Source organism: Stenella coeruleoalba (genome assembly GCF_951394435.1).
Source record: "Stenella coeruleoalba genome assembly, chromosome: 5".
Lineage (NCBI taxonomy): Eukaryota > Metazoa > Chordata > Mammalia > Artiodactyla > Delphinidae > Stenella > Stenella coeruleoalba.
This window is the reverse complement of record NC_137150.1, coordinates 58,641,255-58,660,300: the sequence shown is the minus strand read 5'-3', so window position 1 is coordinate 58,660,300 and position 19,046 is coordinate 58,641,255. Positions and strand designations below refer to the sequence as shown.

Here is a 19,046-nt window from a genome sequence, read left to right as displayed (position 1 = left end):
CAATATTAAAAAAGCAACTCTTGAAAGTTTAAGATATTCAAACAGAAGAGAAGGGTATAAAATAAAAAATTCAAGATATTCCCTCCCCAAAGTACTCACTGTTGACCGTAGAAGTGGCTATCATGGCTTTAAACAAATATCCCAGACATCATGGTCTACAGGTATACAGATAGAAAAGACAGGAGTATTATAAAACTGGGATCCTATTACATGTGCTGGTTTTAACATAGAAATTTAAATTTAATTTTACTTGTGTTTAAAAGGAGAAAATGAACGGAATTGTTGAATTTCAGTGAGTATTACTTGGTTATAAGAGATAATGGTTGCTAAAGATTTCTTTAACATTAAGAAAAACTAAATGGTTAAATTAATTGTTTTTAAAAAACTTCTTTGCTTCATTTGTAGACAGTATGGGTTGACTCCCTGATCTTTCATTTCTCATCTTTGAAATGAAGAAATTAGCTCTCTTACCCTTCCTGCCACCTTCTTTTCCCCATTAAAAATAGTGGTTTTATTATTTTTATAATATCAAGGTTTATTTTATTTTCATTCTATTCAGTGCCCTTAATTTACTGCAAGTGTTTAGTCTTATATTTAAAATGATTTAATGGTTGTTCATGCAGCCACTTTTACTATGTTTACCTTTTTTTGAATTTTTCACTTTGATTCATCTTTTGACTGGTTGGGTACTATCCATGTGTGGGTTTCAAGAAGGACCCACAGTACTGTGCTTTCAATTCCTCACATCCCTGGCTGCCAGTCTGGTTCCTTGCATTGCCAACTTTACATTTATAGTCCTTAAATCGTAGTATCAGATCTTCAAGATACTTTCTCTCTCCCCCTACTCCTTCCTCCTGGAGTCCTGTGTTTCCCAGTATGGACTATTTTCCCACAGACCTATTTCCCGGCTGTTAACTTGAGAATTCCCTTTCCTTTACTGGGTTGATGCTCTATTTCCTACATCACATAGCTTCTTTTTTCTCAGATTATTATTCTCTTATTTTAATGAAATACTTTCTTGTGTCTCCCTAAGAAGGGTCTATGGGAGGTAAACACTGTGATTATCTTCACATATGATGGTCATTTGGCTGGGTAGAAGATCCTAGAATAAAAATAATTTTTCCACAGAATCTGGAAAGTATTGCCCTATTATCTTCCAGCAGTGTTGTTGGTGAGTAATCTGATATTAAAATGATTTTCATTTCTTTGTAGCTTACTTTTTTAATCTCTGGAAGCTTTTAGGGTTTTATTTCATCTTTACATAGAAATTTTAATTTTGGCAACTGTATCAATCATATTTTTAATTTTCAGGTTATTTGCTTATTGCTTTTTTGTATCACATGGTCGTGTTTTAGGAGTACATTATCATTTACAATCTCTGAGTGTGTATGTGTCTGTGTGTGTGTGTTTAGTTCTTGTCTTTTGTGTCCTGAATTATCTGTTTTCTTTGGGATCTTTTTGTTTGTTTATCTTGATGTCCTTCACATTATGTAAGTTTTCAATATATATCTGGTGGTCCTTGCATGTCCTTTTATATTGAAGAAAGAGGCAATAAAATGTTGTTTGGGAACTCTATGGGGAAGGAATTATCAAGTTGTGGTGAGTTAATCATTATGCTTTCATTTAAAAAGCAGATGCTTTTGCTCTGGGTTCATTATGCAATGATAAAAATCATAATTGATGAAGAAAATAAAAGTGATAAAGCACCAAACAACACAAGAGCTAAATATGTAAAAGTAAAAGCTTTTATAAATGCAAGTAGGCCTTGACAAAAATATGTAGTGAGATACTTCAATATTTACTTCCTCAGAATTAGACAACTCTAATAGACAAAAATAAAGATATAAAAGATATGACTAATACAACAAAAATAAGAACATAGAGAACATATATCCCTTAAGTAGAATATGTTCATAAAGCATTTACAAAGGTACATTATGTACTAGACCAGAACAAAAACCTGAAAATGAGTGATCAATCTTAAATACAGTAGGCTAAGTGAAATAAGCTGGACACAAAAGGACATACTGTATGGTTCCACTTATATGAGATAACCTAGAGTAGTCAAATTTGTAGAGACACAAAGTAGAATGGTGATTTCCAGGGGCTGGGGGTAAGGGGAATGGGGAGTTGGTATTTAATGGGTACAGAGTTTCAGTTTGGGAAGATAAAAGATTTCTGGAAATTGATGGTGGTGATGGTTGCACAACACGTGGATATACATAATGCCACTGTACTTAACGGACACTGAGAAAGGGTTAAAATGGTAAATTTTATGTTATATATATTTTATAACAATTTAAAAATGAGTGATGGAAAATTTTTAGGTCATATTTTCTGATCATAAGCCAATAGAATTTATAATAAACAATTAAAAAAATTATCTGCCATTGTTAGGAACTGAATACTTGCGTGCCTTCCCCACCCCCCCCCACCCCTGCCCCATTCATATGTTGAAGCCCTACCCACCCACCGCAAACGCCTCCCCCCCCACCGTGTGATGGTATTTAGAGGTGGGGCCTTTGGGAGGTAATTAGGTTTACATGAGGTCATGATGGCGGGGAAGGGAGAGCATGGGATTACTGTCCTTATGAGAAGAGGAAGAGAGACCAGGGCTCTTTCTGTCATATGAGGACTCTGAGAAGGCAGCCATCTGCAAGTCAGGAAGAGAAATTTCACTGGAACGGAATTGTCTGGCACCTTGATTTTGGACCTCCTAGCCTCCAGAACTGTGAGAAATAAATTTCCATGTTTTAGCCACCCAGTCTATGATATTTTGTTATGGCAGCCTGAGCTGACTAAGAGACCCATCTTAAATATTGATACTTAGGTGAGTTTCTCAGAAATATATTTCTGGGTAGCTTTATATCAAAGAGAAATTGAAAGGAAAAAAATCACCTTTTAGAGAACAGTAAAAGGGGACTGCTTCATACCCACACCCACGGGAAACGGCAAAAATCTTAGAGAAAACTTATAGCCTTAACTGCCTTTATTTTAGATCAGTGTCTTAGCCTGGGTTACTACACCAGAGTAACATAGACTGAGTGACTTAAAAAACAGACGTTTATTTCTCACAGTTATGAAGGCTAGAAGTCAGGATCAGGGTGCCATCACAGCTGAGTACCTATGAGAGCCCTCTTTCTGGCTTGTAGATGGCTGCCTTCTGGCTCTGTTCTCACATGGCTAAGAGAGAGAGTGAGCTCTGGTCTCTCCTCCTCTTCTTCTAAGGACACTAATCCCATCATGAGGGTCCTACCCTCATGTCATAGTTTAAACCTACTTACCTTCCAAGGGCTCCACCTCCAGATAATATCACATTGGGGATTAGGGTTTCAATATATGAATTTGGGGGTGACAAATATTTAGGTCATAAAAATCAGTAAGACAAAAAGAAAAGAAACTAAGAACTCCTCTTAATAAGTTTTAAAAAAGAACAGTAGGGCTTCCCTGGTGGCGCAGTGGTTGAGAGTCCACCTGCCGATGCGGGGGGGCACGGGTTCATGCCCTGGTCCGGGAGGATCCCACATGCCGCGGAGCAGCTGGGCCCGAAAGCCATGGCCGCTGAGCCTGCGCGTCCAGAGCCTGTGCTCTGCAACGTTAGAGGCCCGCATACCGCAAAAACAAAACAAACCAAAGAAAAAGAACAATAAAGTAAAAAAAAGGGAATTAAAATAAAAACTTAAATTAATGAAATAAACAGCAAAAAATACATATTTATTATTGCAGTTGACCTTGAACAGTGTGAGGGTTAGGGGGTGCTACCTGCCCCCCTGCCCCCGGCAGTGGAAAATTTGAGTACTGTTATCTCTGTCTCAAAAACAGGGAATTGATAAATGATTCACCCAAGGTCAGGAAGCTGAAACAGTTTGGATAGAATCAGGAATCAAACCTTAGTTCTTTTGATTCCCCATATTGTGATCTCTAAGCAAACACAAACTTTTCCCCACACTTAAAGATCTGTAAAATGAAAATATAGGTACTATATTTATTGAAAAAAAATCCCCATATAAGTGAAACCACAGTTCAAACACAGGTTGTTCAAGGGTCAACTGTACTTAGTAAGTTTAATAAAATATAGGACATAACAAATGAGTAAATTAGTATTTATTTTCTTTCTTCCTTCGTTAAAAATTCAAATATTTCTTCTGCGTTTTAGTGGATGGTGTTGTGTACCTCCTGGGTTGTAGCCCCAACATGCGGAACCACAGCTCCAAACACTAAGGAAGCATATTTTTTGTTGTTGAGTTTTATACTGCTTCGAGGGGGTGACATACTCTAGTGGTCCTGAGAATGTGTGTTATAATTTCCTAAAGGTTTGTTTGCTTGCATTTACAATGTTTTGTTTCTACTCAGGGTTCTTATTCAAAAGACACACAAAATTTATTAAGAAACAGGTTTTAAGCATGTGAGAGTTAGTTGTTCTGTTCTGTTAAGCTTAGCCTAAGTTTGTTGGTTTTGAATAGGAGTTCAGGGATGAGCTATTATGCTGCATGTACAGCTACTTTTCAAATTTATGTTCCATGCTGTGTGTTTTTGTTACATCTTGTTGCTATGCTCTGTCTACTTTAGCTATCTTGTGGTTTAATTACAGAATAGAATCTTATTAAAGTGCATTTTAGCAGTGGACCTGCTAACGCTGTAAATCTGAGAGAGATTTCTATTCTCTTTTAATATAGTGCTAATTTTCCCACAGAGCTATTTTATAATATTTAAAAGATTAGTAGATTTTAGAAGTTTAAATGGATATTGCAAGAAGTGAAGTAAATGAGGATTTAATTTTCTTTTGATTTTAGATCCTTTTAATATGGTAAAAACTTAGTAGGACTTTGGTTAATCATAGAATTTATTATTTACAGTTGTCAAAGCTGCGGAATGAAAGGTCAAGCTTTCAAGATCAGCTACGTGACTATGAAGATCGAATTAATGCTATGACTTCTCACTTCAAAAATGTTAAGCAAGAGTTCTTATTTACCCAGGTACAATAATGTTGAAATTCACATTGATTATATCATGTGTAGTCATGGAACATTTCACATTGCATTTACATCTATGATTTGATTTTAGAGATATTATAGGAAACTTCATATAACTCAATAATTATGAACATAACCTTGATCCTGAAAGTAGGTAGAAAAAAGACTTTTAGGAACTCTACTGCCACCAAATTCAAGGAATAATTAGTTCATTTGAAAACAGAAATCCTCATTCAAACAGTCTGATATATTAGTCAGCCAGCTGATTATATGAGAAGGATACAGTGATGGCAGTGAGAAACTATGGCGTTAAGTGGAAGCAAACCTAATAAAACACATAATAGAGTTTCTGTCTACTTTAAAATTTTTCAGCACAACCCCCTGGAGCCATTTTGAGTGGAGGTAAATAGTCCACACACTTCAGTAGCCCTTAGGACACAACGGTATTTTAGCATAGTTTAAGAATTGAATTTTATAATGACGATTCTGAGGTAATAGAAAAGTTAAATTATATTCAGGAAACTAAGGTAACTGGGAACAGTACAACGCATTTTAGAAATATTAACACAAATAATAAAAATTAAAACTTAGAGTGATTAATTAAGTAAACATCTGTTTTATGGACCATCTATTCATGTGTAGAATCTCTTTCCCTGATGATGCCCAGGAAATCAGAAAGCTCTGTAAATCAGCATTGGAGAGTTTACTAACTTCCATCTGAAACAATTTTTCAAAAAATGCATCAACTTTCCTTTGAAGAAGTATGTAATTCTTAAAAATGAAAAAAGTCATGTTTTTAATACTAATTTATACTTAATATAGGTAAGTAACTGTTTTATGGGTTTTTACAAGTCTTATTAGAAAGTTATAAATTTAATGAACTTTTAAAAACAATCTCAAGATTTTTGTATCCTGATGTGATTTAGTAACTAATAAGCAGTTTGGAACAACATCTTTTCTTCAAGTTGTTAAACCACTGAGTTGGGGAATTGAGAAACAGAGATTTTCTGTAGGTGTATTTCATTATAGCCAAACCTCAATTAAGTAGGACAATAGAGACAAAAGACAGTAAACTTCCTTCAACACTAACAGCCTTAATAATGTAAAAATAATACATATGGTGATAACTTTGAAGCCCTACAAGATCAGTAGTCAACAAATACGATTTTATTAAGTAAAACTTAACACAAAGTCATCATTGTATATTAATATACTCTAGGGCATATTTATAACCATCACTGTTTACATAATTACTTTAAAATTATCTCTGTTAATTAGAATATGTGATCAATTCTTATAAACATACCATTTCCTAAGTATTTTTAATTAGTTTCATTTTTTATTTTTAAATAAATGAATTATATCTTTTAAAAGTCTTAGTATATAAATTTTGGTTTTCAGCAGTTTCCTTAGACCAACATAAAAACTGAAAACTGCTGACAACATTTTTTCCTAGCACATTCCATGAACTGACTTCTTACAACTAGTAAGCAACACCGACTACACTGAATCACAAAGTCTAATGTGGTGTAGGTTTCTGAGAAGTGGAATTAATAGTACTTGATCTAAGCATTTTGTGGGAACTTTGTTATTTTCTGTCTAGTGGATTATTATGAATATTTTATAATATTAAAATTTAAAAAGTCTTTCTGTCTTGTATATTATTCTGTAGTCTCTTTGCAAAGCCAGGGAGCATGAGATTGAAAGTGAAGAACATTTTAAGATGATTGCTGAAAGAGAACTGGGACGAGTGAAGGAAGAAATGCAACGACTGGAAAATGAGATAACTTCAATACGGGAAAAGAAAAGTGATAAGGAAGTATGTGTTGAAATGTTACTTAAAATTGTGTGCTATTGTTCCTTCTTCCCTCACCAAATAAACTTTTTTTTTTTTTTCCATACGGCAAAGGCATTCTTTAGTTTCCTGACATTCACTTACGTCATTTCTTGGACAATGAAACTCACGTGGAGCTGTAATTTGAATCAACAGTGATAGAATGTTACATTTATTTTCTCAATATTCATTTACCAAAATAGTCATTAAGCCTTACTATGTGCGAAGTACCATGCTGGCTGCCTGTTATATACCACACTAGGCATAATTTATAAGTGCTACATTTTTAAAAGCTACATTAAAAAAGTCACTTGTAATTTTGAATTTCATTTTTCAGTTAAAATTTTTACTTTTCATATTATCAGCTGGTGATTCTAATATTAAACTACTGTAACCTATTTTTTTCTTTCTTAGTTTTTAGTTACCTGGCTGGGAGCACTTTCCAAATTCAATTCTTATCTTTACATATGCATATACTTATGGAAATGTATATATCTGTATCTCTATATGTATACATGTATGTATACATATGCATACATATCATATTAATTTGTATGTGTTTGCATATTGATCTGTTTTCTTCTTGTGAACCTAGATTTGTTAAATGAATACATTGACAGAAATATTTTTATCTGCTTAACTACTATATTTATTTTAATTAGACATGCTTCCAAAATTTCTATATAAGAGGTCTTTTAGAGGAAAGACCTCTGATTGGAAATGGGGCTGAAGGGGACTTGTCTTGGGCTTGAGTTAGCATATCAAGTACATTATTTTTATTAAGGTTGTGTATCAGCTTGGGGTAGTTTTGGTGGAGTGACTAATGAGATTGCTCTAGGGGAGCTACCCTGAAGCCTTTTTTTTTTTTTGCGGTAAGCGGGCCTCTCACTGCTGTGGCCCCTCCCGCCGCGGAGCACAGGCTCTCGACGCGCAGGCCCAGCGGCCATGGCCCACGGGCCCAGCCGCTCTGCGGCACGCGGGATCCTCCTGGAGCTGGGTACGAACCTGCGCCCCCTGCATCGGCAGGCGGACCCCCAACCACTGCGCCACCAGGGAAGCCCGCGGAAGCCTTTTTAAGCAAACTTTGGCTCAACCACTGTTCTCAACTTTGTATAATCATCTCCCCTCTATTTCACAACTGAATAATTAAAATATTAGTATGATAGTTATACAATTAAATATGGCATTTATATACATCTGGCCAGGGACAGAGACAGGATTTCTTTCTTCCTTTAAAATATGTCCTGTAATATGTTATTTATTTATTTATTTGCGGTACGCGGGCCTCTCACTGTTGTGGCCTCTCCCGTTGCGGAGCACAGGCTCCAGACGCGCAGGCTCAGCGGCCATGGCTCACGGGCCCAGCCGCTCCGCGGCATGTGGGATCTTCCCGGACCAGGGCACGAATTCGTGTCCCCTGCATCGGCAGGTGGACTCTCAACCACTGCGCCAGCAGGGAAGTCCATGTTTTATTTTAATTTGTACAGTAAATAATGTTTTGTAATTTCCCCATGCCCCATCTCTTTGGAAATTAGAATTACATATTTAAAACTACTCAAAAACTGGATGATTTGAAATGTCAGATGAACTGGGACCAGCAAGCACTGGAGGCATGGCTGGAAGAATCGGCTCATAAAGATAATGATGCCCTCACTCTTCAGAAGTATGCACGACAAGATGATAATAAAATTAGGGTGAGATATTATAAATTGTAGTGTTAGATTTTCTCTGAATCTGTAATATATCAACCATTTAATCTAAATTGTACTTATAATTTTAAAGTAGTTCTTAAACATTTTGGGTCTAATAAAGCCAATTATCCTGTCTCTAGATAAATGACTATACTCAAATATCCACAAAATTTTGCTGCAAGTTTTACAGATCCTCTGAAGCCCTTTGTCCATTTAGGGATCTCTGGACTCCCGGTTAAGAATCCTGATTGAGAAGGTTTCTCAAAAGCATTTCAGAAAAGAAAGTTTTGTACTAGAACTATGTATAAGTATTTTAACTTCTTTTGTGTAATAGTTTGAATGTTACAGATAGTTTTTGCTGATTTGAGACTATAGTGCTATTGATTATTTAATATATTATTTTAGCCGTTACTTAAAAATCTACGTGTAATTAAATCTGGTAATATTTTAGTATCATGAAACATGCTATTTTCTAATAGATTAATACCACATATGTTAGTTAAATAATTTTAAATGGAAAATTATTGTTTAATCTTTTTTCTAACTTACTTTAAAAAGTATTAAAAGTCTTTTTAGAAACAATTGGGTTATCATTGCAGCACTATGGGTCTAGAAGATAAAGAATATATATATTATTTTGTAGTTATTTTAGATGTCAAATAAATATGTATAATATAATATGTATATGTATAATATAATACTTAATGTGAGATATGCTAACAGCTTTTATGTTAATAAAATGATAATTATGAATATTTTTGCATGTAATTACATCATAGGCACTGACCCTGCAATTAGAAAGACTGACTGTGGAATGTAATCAGAGAAGAAAGGTACTTGACAATGAACTCACAGAGACTCTAAGTGCACAGGTTGGTTTAGTAAAGATTTTTTTTTGTTTTGTTTTTATTTATTTATTTTTTAACATCTTTATTGGGGTATAATTGCTTTACAATGGTGTGTTAGTTTCTGCTTTATAACAAAGTGAATCAGTTATACATATACATATGTTCCCGTATCTCTTCCCTCTTGCGTCTCCCTCCCTCCCACCCTCCCTATAGTAAAGACTTTTATTTCTTAGTTGTCAAAGTGATGTTTAAAAAGCACTTAAATTCACAGAAATACTATTTGGTCTTCATTTGACAGTTAGAATTGGATAAAGCAGCCCAAGATTTTCGTAATATTCATAATGAAAGGCAAGAACTCATTCAACAGTGGGAGAACACAATAGAACAGATGCAGAAGAGAGATCGAGACATTGATAACTGTGCCTTGGTAAAGTAGTTGTTTGGTCCTTGCAACGTTCAGCTGTATTTATCTCTTTTGTATTTAACTCATTCATTTCAAATGTAAATCACACTGTTATTTGAAAGTCACTTTTGTAGCAGGATTCAGTAGTTTTGGTAAATGTTTTTCAAAGCTGACCCTGTATCCATTTAGAAATGAGATTTTATGAAGATTGTTTACTTATGGATATAATGCCGAAGACTGGATCCTGACATCTCTGAAATGTGGGACGAGAGAAGATCAACAGATAATGTTATTGCAGTAAAACCAATGCCCTGACTTATACATGGTTGTCCAAGGTGCCTTGGATTTAGCATGTGTGCTATTTGTGTGCTAATCAAAGGTGTAGGGAAAGGAGCCTCATGGATAGCCAAAAAAGAAGGACTGCAATAAATTTTCCCTTTTGAAACTGAGGTACCCATGATGGGGTGAAAGCTCAGAAGGGGAGGAACACCACACTGATTAAACACAGACCTAGTGTTATCTTTTGCTACTTTCAGAGGTAATTTAGGAGAACTTTTTTGGGAAATCATTAAGGGGTAAAATAGTAGTGAGTGAAAATGGGAAGATGATGGAAAGCTGGGAAGGAGAAGGAATTGAGGAGGAAAGAAGGCAGATGAGAAAATGGGCGAACTTCCATTCTGAATATACTCCATGGAAAGGCATTGGCAAGCAGCTCAGGTCACTGGGAGTTTGGAACTCCCAGGGAGTTTGGAACCACATCCATATCTGGATGTGGTTTACTTGTTAAATGTAACTTATATGTAAAATGTGATTTCTTTATTTTAAACTTCTGTAAGTAATCAACATTTTGTCAACAAAATGGCCTACACCTCCCTAAGGAGGGACTTGGGAGACCCAATGTTAACTATGAGTTCCTCTTATTTCTTAATGCTGATGTTGGTTTCTCTTTCTTGGCTTCATACTGCTTTCAAGCATCAAGTCCTGACTGCTTCCTCTGTGTAAATCAAATGTGTCAGATCTAAGACTGCAGATCCATAATCAAATTCTCATACAACCCTGCAGCTAAATTGACTCAGCCTGCTGTTTTGGCGGAATCCACAGCTTGTAGCTCTCTGGTCATATCCTCAGTGGTTCCTTATTTATGGGGTGACATTTCCTGGCTGTATGTATTGAAAAAGACTAGGAAGGGAAACAAGAAATTGTTCCATAGGTAGTGGGATGCTTCTAAGTGTTTAACAGCTGGCTCTCAATTTGTGGTATTTCTGATTTCTGTGGCATCACCTGTATGAAAACTTAACTGTGAATAGATTGCCCTGTTAAAAAATGTGAACGCTGAAGTAGGAATTAAAACATCTGATTAAGTGGTAGAAAAATAATATAAGGCAAGAAATTCTAGAATAATCATTTGACACATATAAACTTAGGAAGTTTTGACCTCCTAAGATTGAATGAACATAGTAGATAGATGGAATGTTACAATTATAGAATGTTAATTGTTATATAGATGGGAATACTAGATTAAACAAATTTAAAATGTTTTTTAAAATGCAGTAAATCTCAGATATATATTGATTTAATATGCTAATATGTACAATATTACATGCAGCATTTCTAAAACTTACTGATTTTAGAACACATACTCTCCCCTGACCCAGTCTCCTGGGATTAGTTGTTTGATGGGACCCTATTTCAGAAGAATTGGAAGAAATATATTTTAGGGTAAATTTTCCTTCTCCCTCCAATTCAGTTAACATATTGCCATCAGAATCACCCGTGAAAACCACATATGATCTTTTTATTCCCCAGCTCTAAAATCTTTATTCCGTGTTGCTTAAAAGCTGACCCTCTTTAACATGGCAATTGAAAAATTGAATTCTTCACCATTTGGCCTTAACCTCTACCTTTCCAGCCTAATCCCTATCATCTGTCTCCAACCTTTCTTATTATGTCCCCATTCCATACCCGCCCTCCCACCCTGCACCTTAACCATGTTAGAGTATTTATGCATCCCCATTTATCTTTTTTTCTGCGCTACACGGGCCTCTCACTGTTGTGGCCTCTCCCGTTGCGGAGCACAGGCTCCGGACACGCGGGCTCAGTGGCCATGGCTCACGGGCCTAGCTGCTCCGCGGCATGTGGGATCTTCCCGGACCGGGGCACGAACCTGTGTGCCCTGCATCGGCAGGCAGACTCTCAACCACTGCGCCACCAGGGAAGCCCCCCATTTATCTTTTTAGGCCCGGTTCAAATGAAGGCTCTTAGGTAAAGCCTTTTAATGATTTCTCTTGGGTAGATTTCATTATCTCTTTGCTCCCATAGTATTAATACTTTGTCCATACCTCAGTTACTACGTTGTATACTCTAGTTATTTTGTATCCCCAAGACTAGCAAAAAGCCTGCGTGAAGACATTCCTACAGAAACCAATAACAAAAATAAAATTCTCAAAAAATGAAAGAAACTGGTCTTGTGAAATATTTGGAAAATTTCATTGAAATCCAACTTTCCATGTGAAAACTATTCAATACTGTTATATTTTTTACATGTCACCTTTTGTTGATGAAAAATTGACATTTTTCTCATCCCTTTAGCAAAGTACCAGATGGATGAAATAAAATACAGAGATCTTTAAAAAATGAGCTTATAGATATTAGTATGTGGCATATTAATATTTTATTTTATTCATATAAATCAGTCTGTCTTTAAAAAACATTTTCTTAAGTTTTGGTAAAATAAATGCTATAGAAAAACTAAATTCCTTTTAGTTTTAGTTTTGTTTGTTATATTAAATATATATTTAACATGTATTTTAAATCCTAGGCACTAGCAAAGATAAAACAGGAAATAAGAGAAAAAGAAAATTTGGTTAAGGAAAAGATCAAGTTTTTGGAAAGTGAGATTGGGAATAACACAGAGTATGAGAAAAAAATTTCTGTTGCTGATCGTGAAGTTTTAAAATGTAGAACGGAATATCAATGTCATGAAACTAAGAGAATTCAGCTGAAGGATGAGGTATGTCAACTAAAAAGACTGGTTTGTGTGTTTATAACAAATTACTATACAAATAAGCATAAAGCCTTTCCTTTGATTAAGAAACTGTCTTCTAGTTCTTTTTGTTACATCCCTTCATGTTGTGGCACTTTTAGGATACTCTAATGAGACCTTGCTTGGATGAAGGCAACAGGGGGCTGTCATTCACATCACAGGTGGTGTGAAGGGCTCCCTCTGGAGTTGTGCAGTGACCAACTTGACTGTCACACATAGTGTTCTGTAAGTGACCCAAGGCAAAAGGCTCCTGAAGGGTCTAGGCTGGAAATCATAATTATAAGATAACCGGCAAATGAGCAAATGTGAAGATGAATTATTGACATCGGTGGTAACTTGAAGTGTCCTTCCAGTGCTACATGTGTATGGTGGTTTTAACTCTCAAATTCTAGGTGGAACTACCTGCTGAAGTTCAGTTTCTTACCTTGTTAAGGGAAAATATTTCAATGTGGTAGTGGGACAATGTAGTGGTATAATGTCTTTAAACAGACTAAGAGAGAATAAAATTCTCCTGCTTTGTTCTTTTCTTTTTTTGAGCATACATGCCAACTAGATTATTCCATAGGGAGAGTTAGCAATCCCCTTAGTTAGGAATAAAGGGATCTTTATGAAATTTGTGCCTTGAGGCCATGTTATCTGAAGTTACTGCTATTTGGGTGGGAAATTGGAATATTGCAGAGCTTTTTATTCTATAAGTTGTTATACTTTATATTCCTGATAAAGAAGGAAAGATTTTTTTTTCTGTCTGAAGAGAATTATTAAGATCTTGAAAAAGTAAAATAAGTGAATTTCTTGCATAAATTAAATGTCACTGCTAATAGCTCATTCTCAACAATTTTTAAGTTTAAACCAATTACAGAAAAGAATGCAGGTATTCATTCATTTATAATTTGCTTATTGAGATAGAATTCACATATCAAATACACCCTTTTGAAGTGTACAATTCAATGGTTTTTAGTAATTCACAGAGTTGTGAAACCATTACCACTAACTAATTTTAGAATATTTTTGTCTTTCAAAAAGAAATCCCATACCCATTAGCAATCACCTTACTTTCTCCCCTCCTACCAGGCCCTGGCAACTCCTGATCTACTTTCTGTCTCTATGATTTGCCTATTTTGGACATCATACAATATGGTGCATTTTGTGTCATGATTCTTTTACTTACACAATGCTTTCAAGGTTCATACAAGCTGTAGCATATAAGAGTACTTCTTTTTCCTCAAAATTTTTTTATTGTGGTGAAATACATGTAATATAACACACATTTACCATCTTGACTGTTTTCAGGTATACAGTGGTATTAAATACATTCCTAATGTTTTACAACCATCACCATCACCCATCTTCATAACTCTTTTCTTGTAAAGCTGAAACTCTGTACCCATTAAACAATAATTTCCCATTTCCCCCTCCTCCCAGCCCCTGGAAACCACCATTCTACATTCTGTCTCTGTGAGTTTGAGTACTCTAAGTGCCTCATATAAATGGAATCATAAAGTATTTGTCTTTTTGTGACTGGCCTATTTCACTTATTTTACTCAGCATAATGTCCTCAAGGGTCATCCCTGTTACAGTATATGTCAAAATTTTGTTCCTTTTTAAGGCTGAATACTATTCTATTGTGTGTATATACCACATTTTGCTTATCCATTCATCTGTCAATGGCCTTGGGTTGCTTCCATGTTTTAGCTATTATGAATAATGCTGCTGTGAACATGGGTGAACAATTATTTCAGAATTGCTGATCACATGGTAATTATATTTTTAATTTCTTGAGGAACTGCCATACTGTTTTCCACAGTGGCTGTACCATTTTACATTCCCACTAACAGTGCACAAGTGTTCCAATTTCTCCACATCCTTGTCCATACTTGTTATTTTGGGTTTTTTTGATAGTAGCTGTATTAATTGGTGTGAGGTAGTATTTCACTGTAGTTTTGATTAGCATTTCCCTAATGATTAATGATGTTGCATGTCTTTTCATGTGCTTATTTGCCTTTTGCATCTCTTCTTTAGAGAAATATCTATTCAAGGTCTTTGCCCATTTTTGAGTCAGGCTGGGTTTTTGTTGTTGTTGTTGAGTTTTAGAAGTTCTCTATATATTCTGGATATTAATCCCTTATCAGATATATAATTCGCAAATATTTTCTCCCATTCTTTGGGTTGCCGTTTTGCTCTGTTATTGTTTTTGTTGTACAAAAGTTTTTAATTTAACGAAGTCCAATTTGTCTACTTTTTCTTTTGTTGCCTGTGCCTCTGGTGTCATATTGAAGAAATCATTGCCACATACAATGTTGTGAAGCTTTTGTTCTATGCACTTTTAACTCATATATGTAGTTCTCTATAATATGCCAGGATTTACAAGTTACTCAAAATTTAATATCAGATCAAAAAGAAAAATTGTTAAATATGTATTACAGCAACATGGTTATTATGTTTATGGTTGTGATGTAAGTTAGAAATTAATGTGTTCATAATAGAACTTCTCAGAAATGATATTAATTTATAAGATGTAGAGTAAATATATAATTTCTCTCTGTTAACTAATAAATAGCTGGATACTTTAAAAGCCACTGTGAATAGAAGTTCTAGTGATTTAGAAGCTCTGAGGAAAAATATTTCCAAAATAAAGAAGGACATTAATGAAGAGACAACAAGGTAAGAAAAAAGGTATTTAAATATGTTTATAGTTTTTGACTATTTCTAGAAAAATTATTGAATATTTGATTTTTTGGTTAAATAACTGTAAAATTATAGCTACTAAATTATTAAACTTAAAAAAATTTTCCTGGGTTTTTCAGTACAAAGGCTTAGGAGCAATATTTTTATGGCTTATTATATATGCATTGATAATAAAAAGATTTATGGCAAAAGAAATTTTCAAGTTATATGAAGAAATCTTAGGATAAACTATTCCTTATTTGTTTGCATTAAATATCTTTTAGACATGTTTTCTATTTTTTCCTTATAAATTCTCTATAGGTTACACAAAATTAAAAATCATAATCAGATTGTAAGAAAAAAATTAAAGCAGATAACTGAGAAAACTACGTCTGTAGAGGAGAAAGCTACCAACTTGGAAGACATGCTAAAGGAGGAAGAAAGAGGTGTGAAAGTAAGTTTAGTTTCGTTTTTTTAAAAAAAATCACAGCAGGGCTTCCCTGGTAGCATAGTGGTTAAGAATCCGCCTACCAATTCAGGGGACATGGGTTCGAGCCCTGGTCCGGGAAGATCCCACGTGCCGTGGGGCAGCTAAGCCCGTGTGCCACAACTACTGAAGCCTGCGTGCCTAGAGCTGGTGCTCCGCAGCAAGAGAAGCCACCGCAATGAGAAGCCTGCACACTGCAACAAAGACCCAACGCAGCCAAAAATAAATAAATTAAAGAAAAAAATCACAGCAAATTTAGCAATAGTGAATAAATTAGACTCTTGAGATCAGAGGAGAAGGAGGTCTTTTACGAGGCTCTGATTTCTGGGGTGATTGCATTTGTAATTAGATTGTTAAGTTGTTGGACCTCTTTTTATCTTCAGCTCCTAATTCTCCATTTGCTTCACTTTCAGCATTTAACTTTGTCTTCTTTTAGAGGTATAGCCCTTCTATCTTAAATTCCATGTCTTCTCAATGCCTACTGTGTCTCTGTCCCTGTTTGCCATTCCTATACTTTTTTTTTGGCTGCATTGGGTCTTTGTTGCTGCGTGCAGGCTTTCTCTAGTTGCTGCGAGCAGGGGCTACTCTTCGTTGCGGTGCTCGGGTTTCTCATTGCAGTGGCTTCTCTTGCTGTGGAGCACGGGCTCTAGGCACACGGGCTTCAGTAGTTGTGGCTCATGGGCTCTAGAGCACAGGCTCAGTAGTTGTGGCACACAGGCTTAGTTGCTCCGCAGCATGTGGGATCTTCCCGGACCAGGGATCAAACCCCATGTGTCCCTGAACTGGCAGGTGGATTCTTAACCACTGTGCCACCAGGGAAGTCCTTGTATATATGTTCTTACATTGCAAATGCATCTTGAAAAATGCCCGTGTTTTACAACTTATTTCCACCTGATTATCATCTTTTTTGTTTGTGATCAAGTTCCCCCCCAGTGGTCTACGTTCATTGCATGTATTTCTTCATCATCTGCTATCTCTTTAACCTCTTCCAGGCTGGCACCATTTATTGGTAAACAGACTTTTAAATGCTAACACTTTTACTAACTTCACTGGCATACCCCTTCTACCTTAACCTCTTTGGCATTCTGGTAGAATTAAAGCCGATTTTTAAGGAACTGGAAAAGGCTGGTTCACCGTTCCCTCTTTGAAAACTTCAAAATTATTTGTGTGACCTATCACTGTAGGCACTACTTTCTGCTTTTACTCTTTTTTTTTTTTTTTTTTTTTTTTTTTTTTTGCGGTATGCGGGCCTCTCACTGTTGTGGCCTCTCCCGTTGAGGAGCACAGGCTCTGGACGCGCAGGCTCAGCGGCCATGGCTCACGGGCCCAGCCGCTATGCGGCATGTGGGATCTTCCCAGACCGGGGCACGAATACGTGTCCCCTGCATCGGCAGGCAGACTCTCAACCACTGCGCGACCAGGGAAGCCCTTACTCTTTTTTTTGATGGGGGAAGAGGACGGGTAGCTGAAGGTGGTGGTAAAATCCCCCATTTGCTGAGGCTTATATCAAGTATGGTTGCATTTATATTTGGATAGAATCCAGCTTCCTCAGTGTGCTGTTGTATGTTTAAAATTCCTGAGTAGTGAAGTCATGCAACAGTCTTGACTTGAGTGGTATTTGAGTCCAAATCATACAACATTATTAAAAAAAGAAAGTTGTGGATTTTTTTTGCCCCTAAGAGCATGATTTTCTGTAGTACATGGAACGGGATAGTATTAGAACTTATTAGAAGTCTGTAAATACTGTGAAGTTTGTATGAAATACACCTTCTGAAGACATAATTAGCTGAATTAGGAAACAATAAGATTGGCAGCATGTGTACTGATTGTGCTGTAGCAGGGCTGGGTTCATAATCTCGTTTTTTGTAGTTATTGGGGTTTTTTGTTTGTTTGAAAAAAATCTCAACTCTGTATATTTTTCTGTGTTATTCACCACCAAGCACTGACTTTAAAACTCTGCCAAGCAGTCTCAGAAGGTCTTAAACCCAGTGAAAATTGTCTATTATATGAAAAAGAATGCATTTTATAAGGTTATATCAGATTATATTTCTTGATTTGTGAAAATTTAAATGTGCCAGTCACAGACTTCTTTTGTTTCATATTGAGGTTCATTGAATGCCAAAGGGAAATATGCTTATCTGGGTATAAGAACACAGAGGGAAATTATTTCAACATTTTAAAATGAGAGCTTTCAATAGATCTTGGCGTGGGAGATCTGTTCGAAACCTAGAATACATTGATGTGACACTGTGAGATCAAGACGGACCTGCCTCCTGAGAAAGGAGAAGTGGGAATAGGGTACCGGTTTCTATTTGCTAGAGGGCTGCACATGTAGGGAAGTCAGCTGCAGGCAAGGTGTGAGTAAGAGATAGTGATAGTGCCAGTAGTGTGTTGGGGCCAGCTCTCACCAGCTCACAACAGCTGATAGTTAAATTTTCTGGAATTTTTTAAGTCAGCTGCTAAACATAGCTACTATTAAAAATCAAATTATATAGCCTTACAATTAAATAAATTATATTAAAAATAAAATATGTACTCAGCACATATCACTTCTAAATTATTTTACTGCATTTTACTGTTATCTATGCTTTTAAGGTTACTTAAGACTATTAACATCTGTTATATCTGTCTAGTAGATACACTGCATAATGGTCTGCTATGGCATATCTCTTCCTAGCTCTGCATTTAGAGGAATCATGTTAGTAGCTTGAAACTGGCCATAGTGGGAATAAAATAATCATAGAAATCAGCCTCTTCCCCGTAACCTCCCATCTACTAGAAAGCTGATGGTTAAAATTTATGTGCTCACCACTGGATAGTACCAAAAAGAAGGTGGGAGATTTCTTCCCTTAACACTCTCAAGACTTTAGTAAACTTTGTGAGCTTAGAAGCTGTGTGTCTTCAGTATATTTTATGTTCTAAGGAAACCAGTGGAATGGTCAAGTTCTAAGGCTAAGGTGACATAGGATAGAATTAAGATGACAGATCAAGGTGCATGACACAGGAATAGAAAACTACTATTCTAGTCTACTAGACTGGAGTAGACTACAAGCAATGTTGGGGATTTGTTGAAACTGTGGGAAGGGCTTTATATTCTTAAGGG

General features: G+C 35.9%; 1 protein-coding gene across 1 annotated transcript in view; it reads left to right on the top strand.

Annotated features, from left to right (window-relative positions):
- Positions 1-19,046, top strand: part of CCDC39 (coiled-coil domain 39 molecular ruler complex subunit) — a 46,152-nt gene that overhangs the window by 1,334 nt on the left and 25,772 nt on the right. The window contains exons 2-9 of the mRNA XM_079922510.1: positions 4,857-4,976; positions 6,646-6,792; positions 8,343-8,501; positions 9,278-9,370; positions 9,645-9,773; positions 12,568-12,759; positions 15,350-15,453; positions 15,778-15,910. Of these exons, the coding sequence (XP_079778636.1) occupies positions 4,857-4,976; positions 6,646-6,792; positions 8,343-8,501; positions 9,278-9,370; positions 9,645-9,773; positions 12,568-12,759; positions 15,350-15,453; positions 15,778-15,910 (1,077 nt within the window). The remainder of the gene's footprint in view (positions 1-4,856; positions 4,977-6,645; positions 6,793-8,342; positions 8,502-9,277; positions 9,371-9,644; positions 9,774-12,567; positions 12,760-15,349; positions 15,454-15,777; positions 15,911-19,046) is intronic.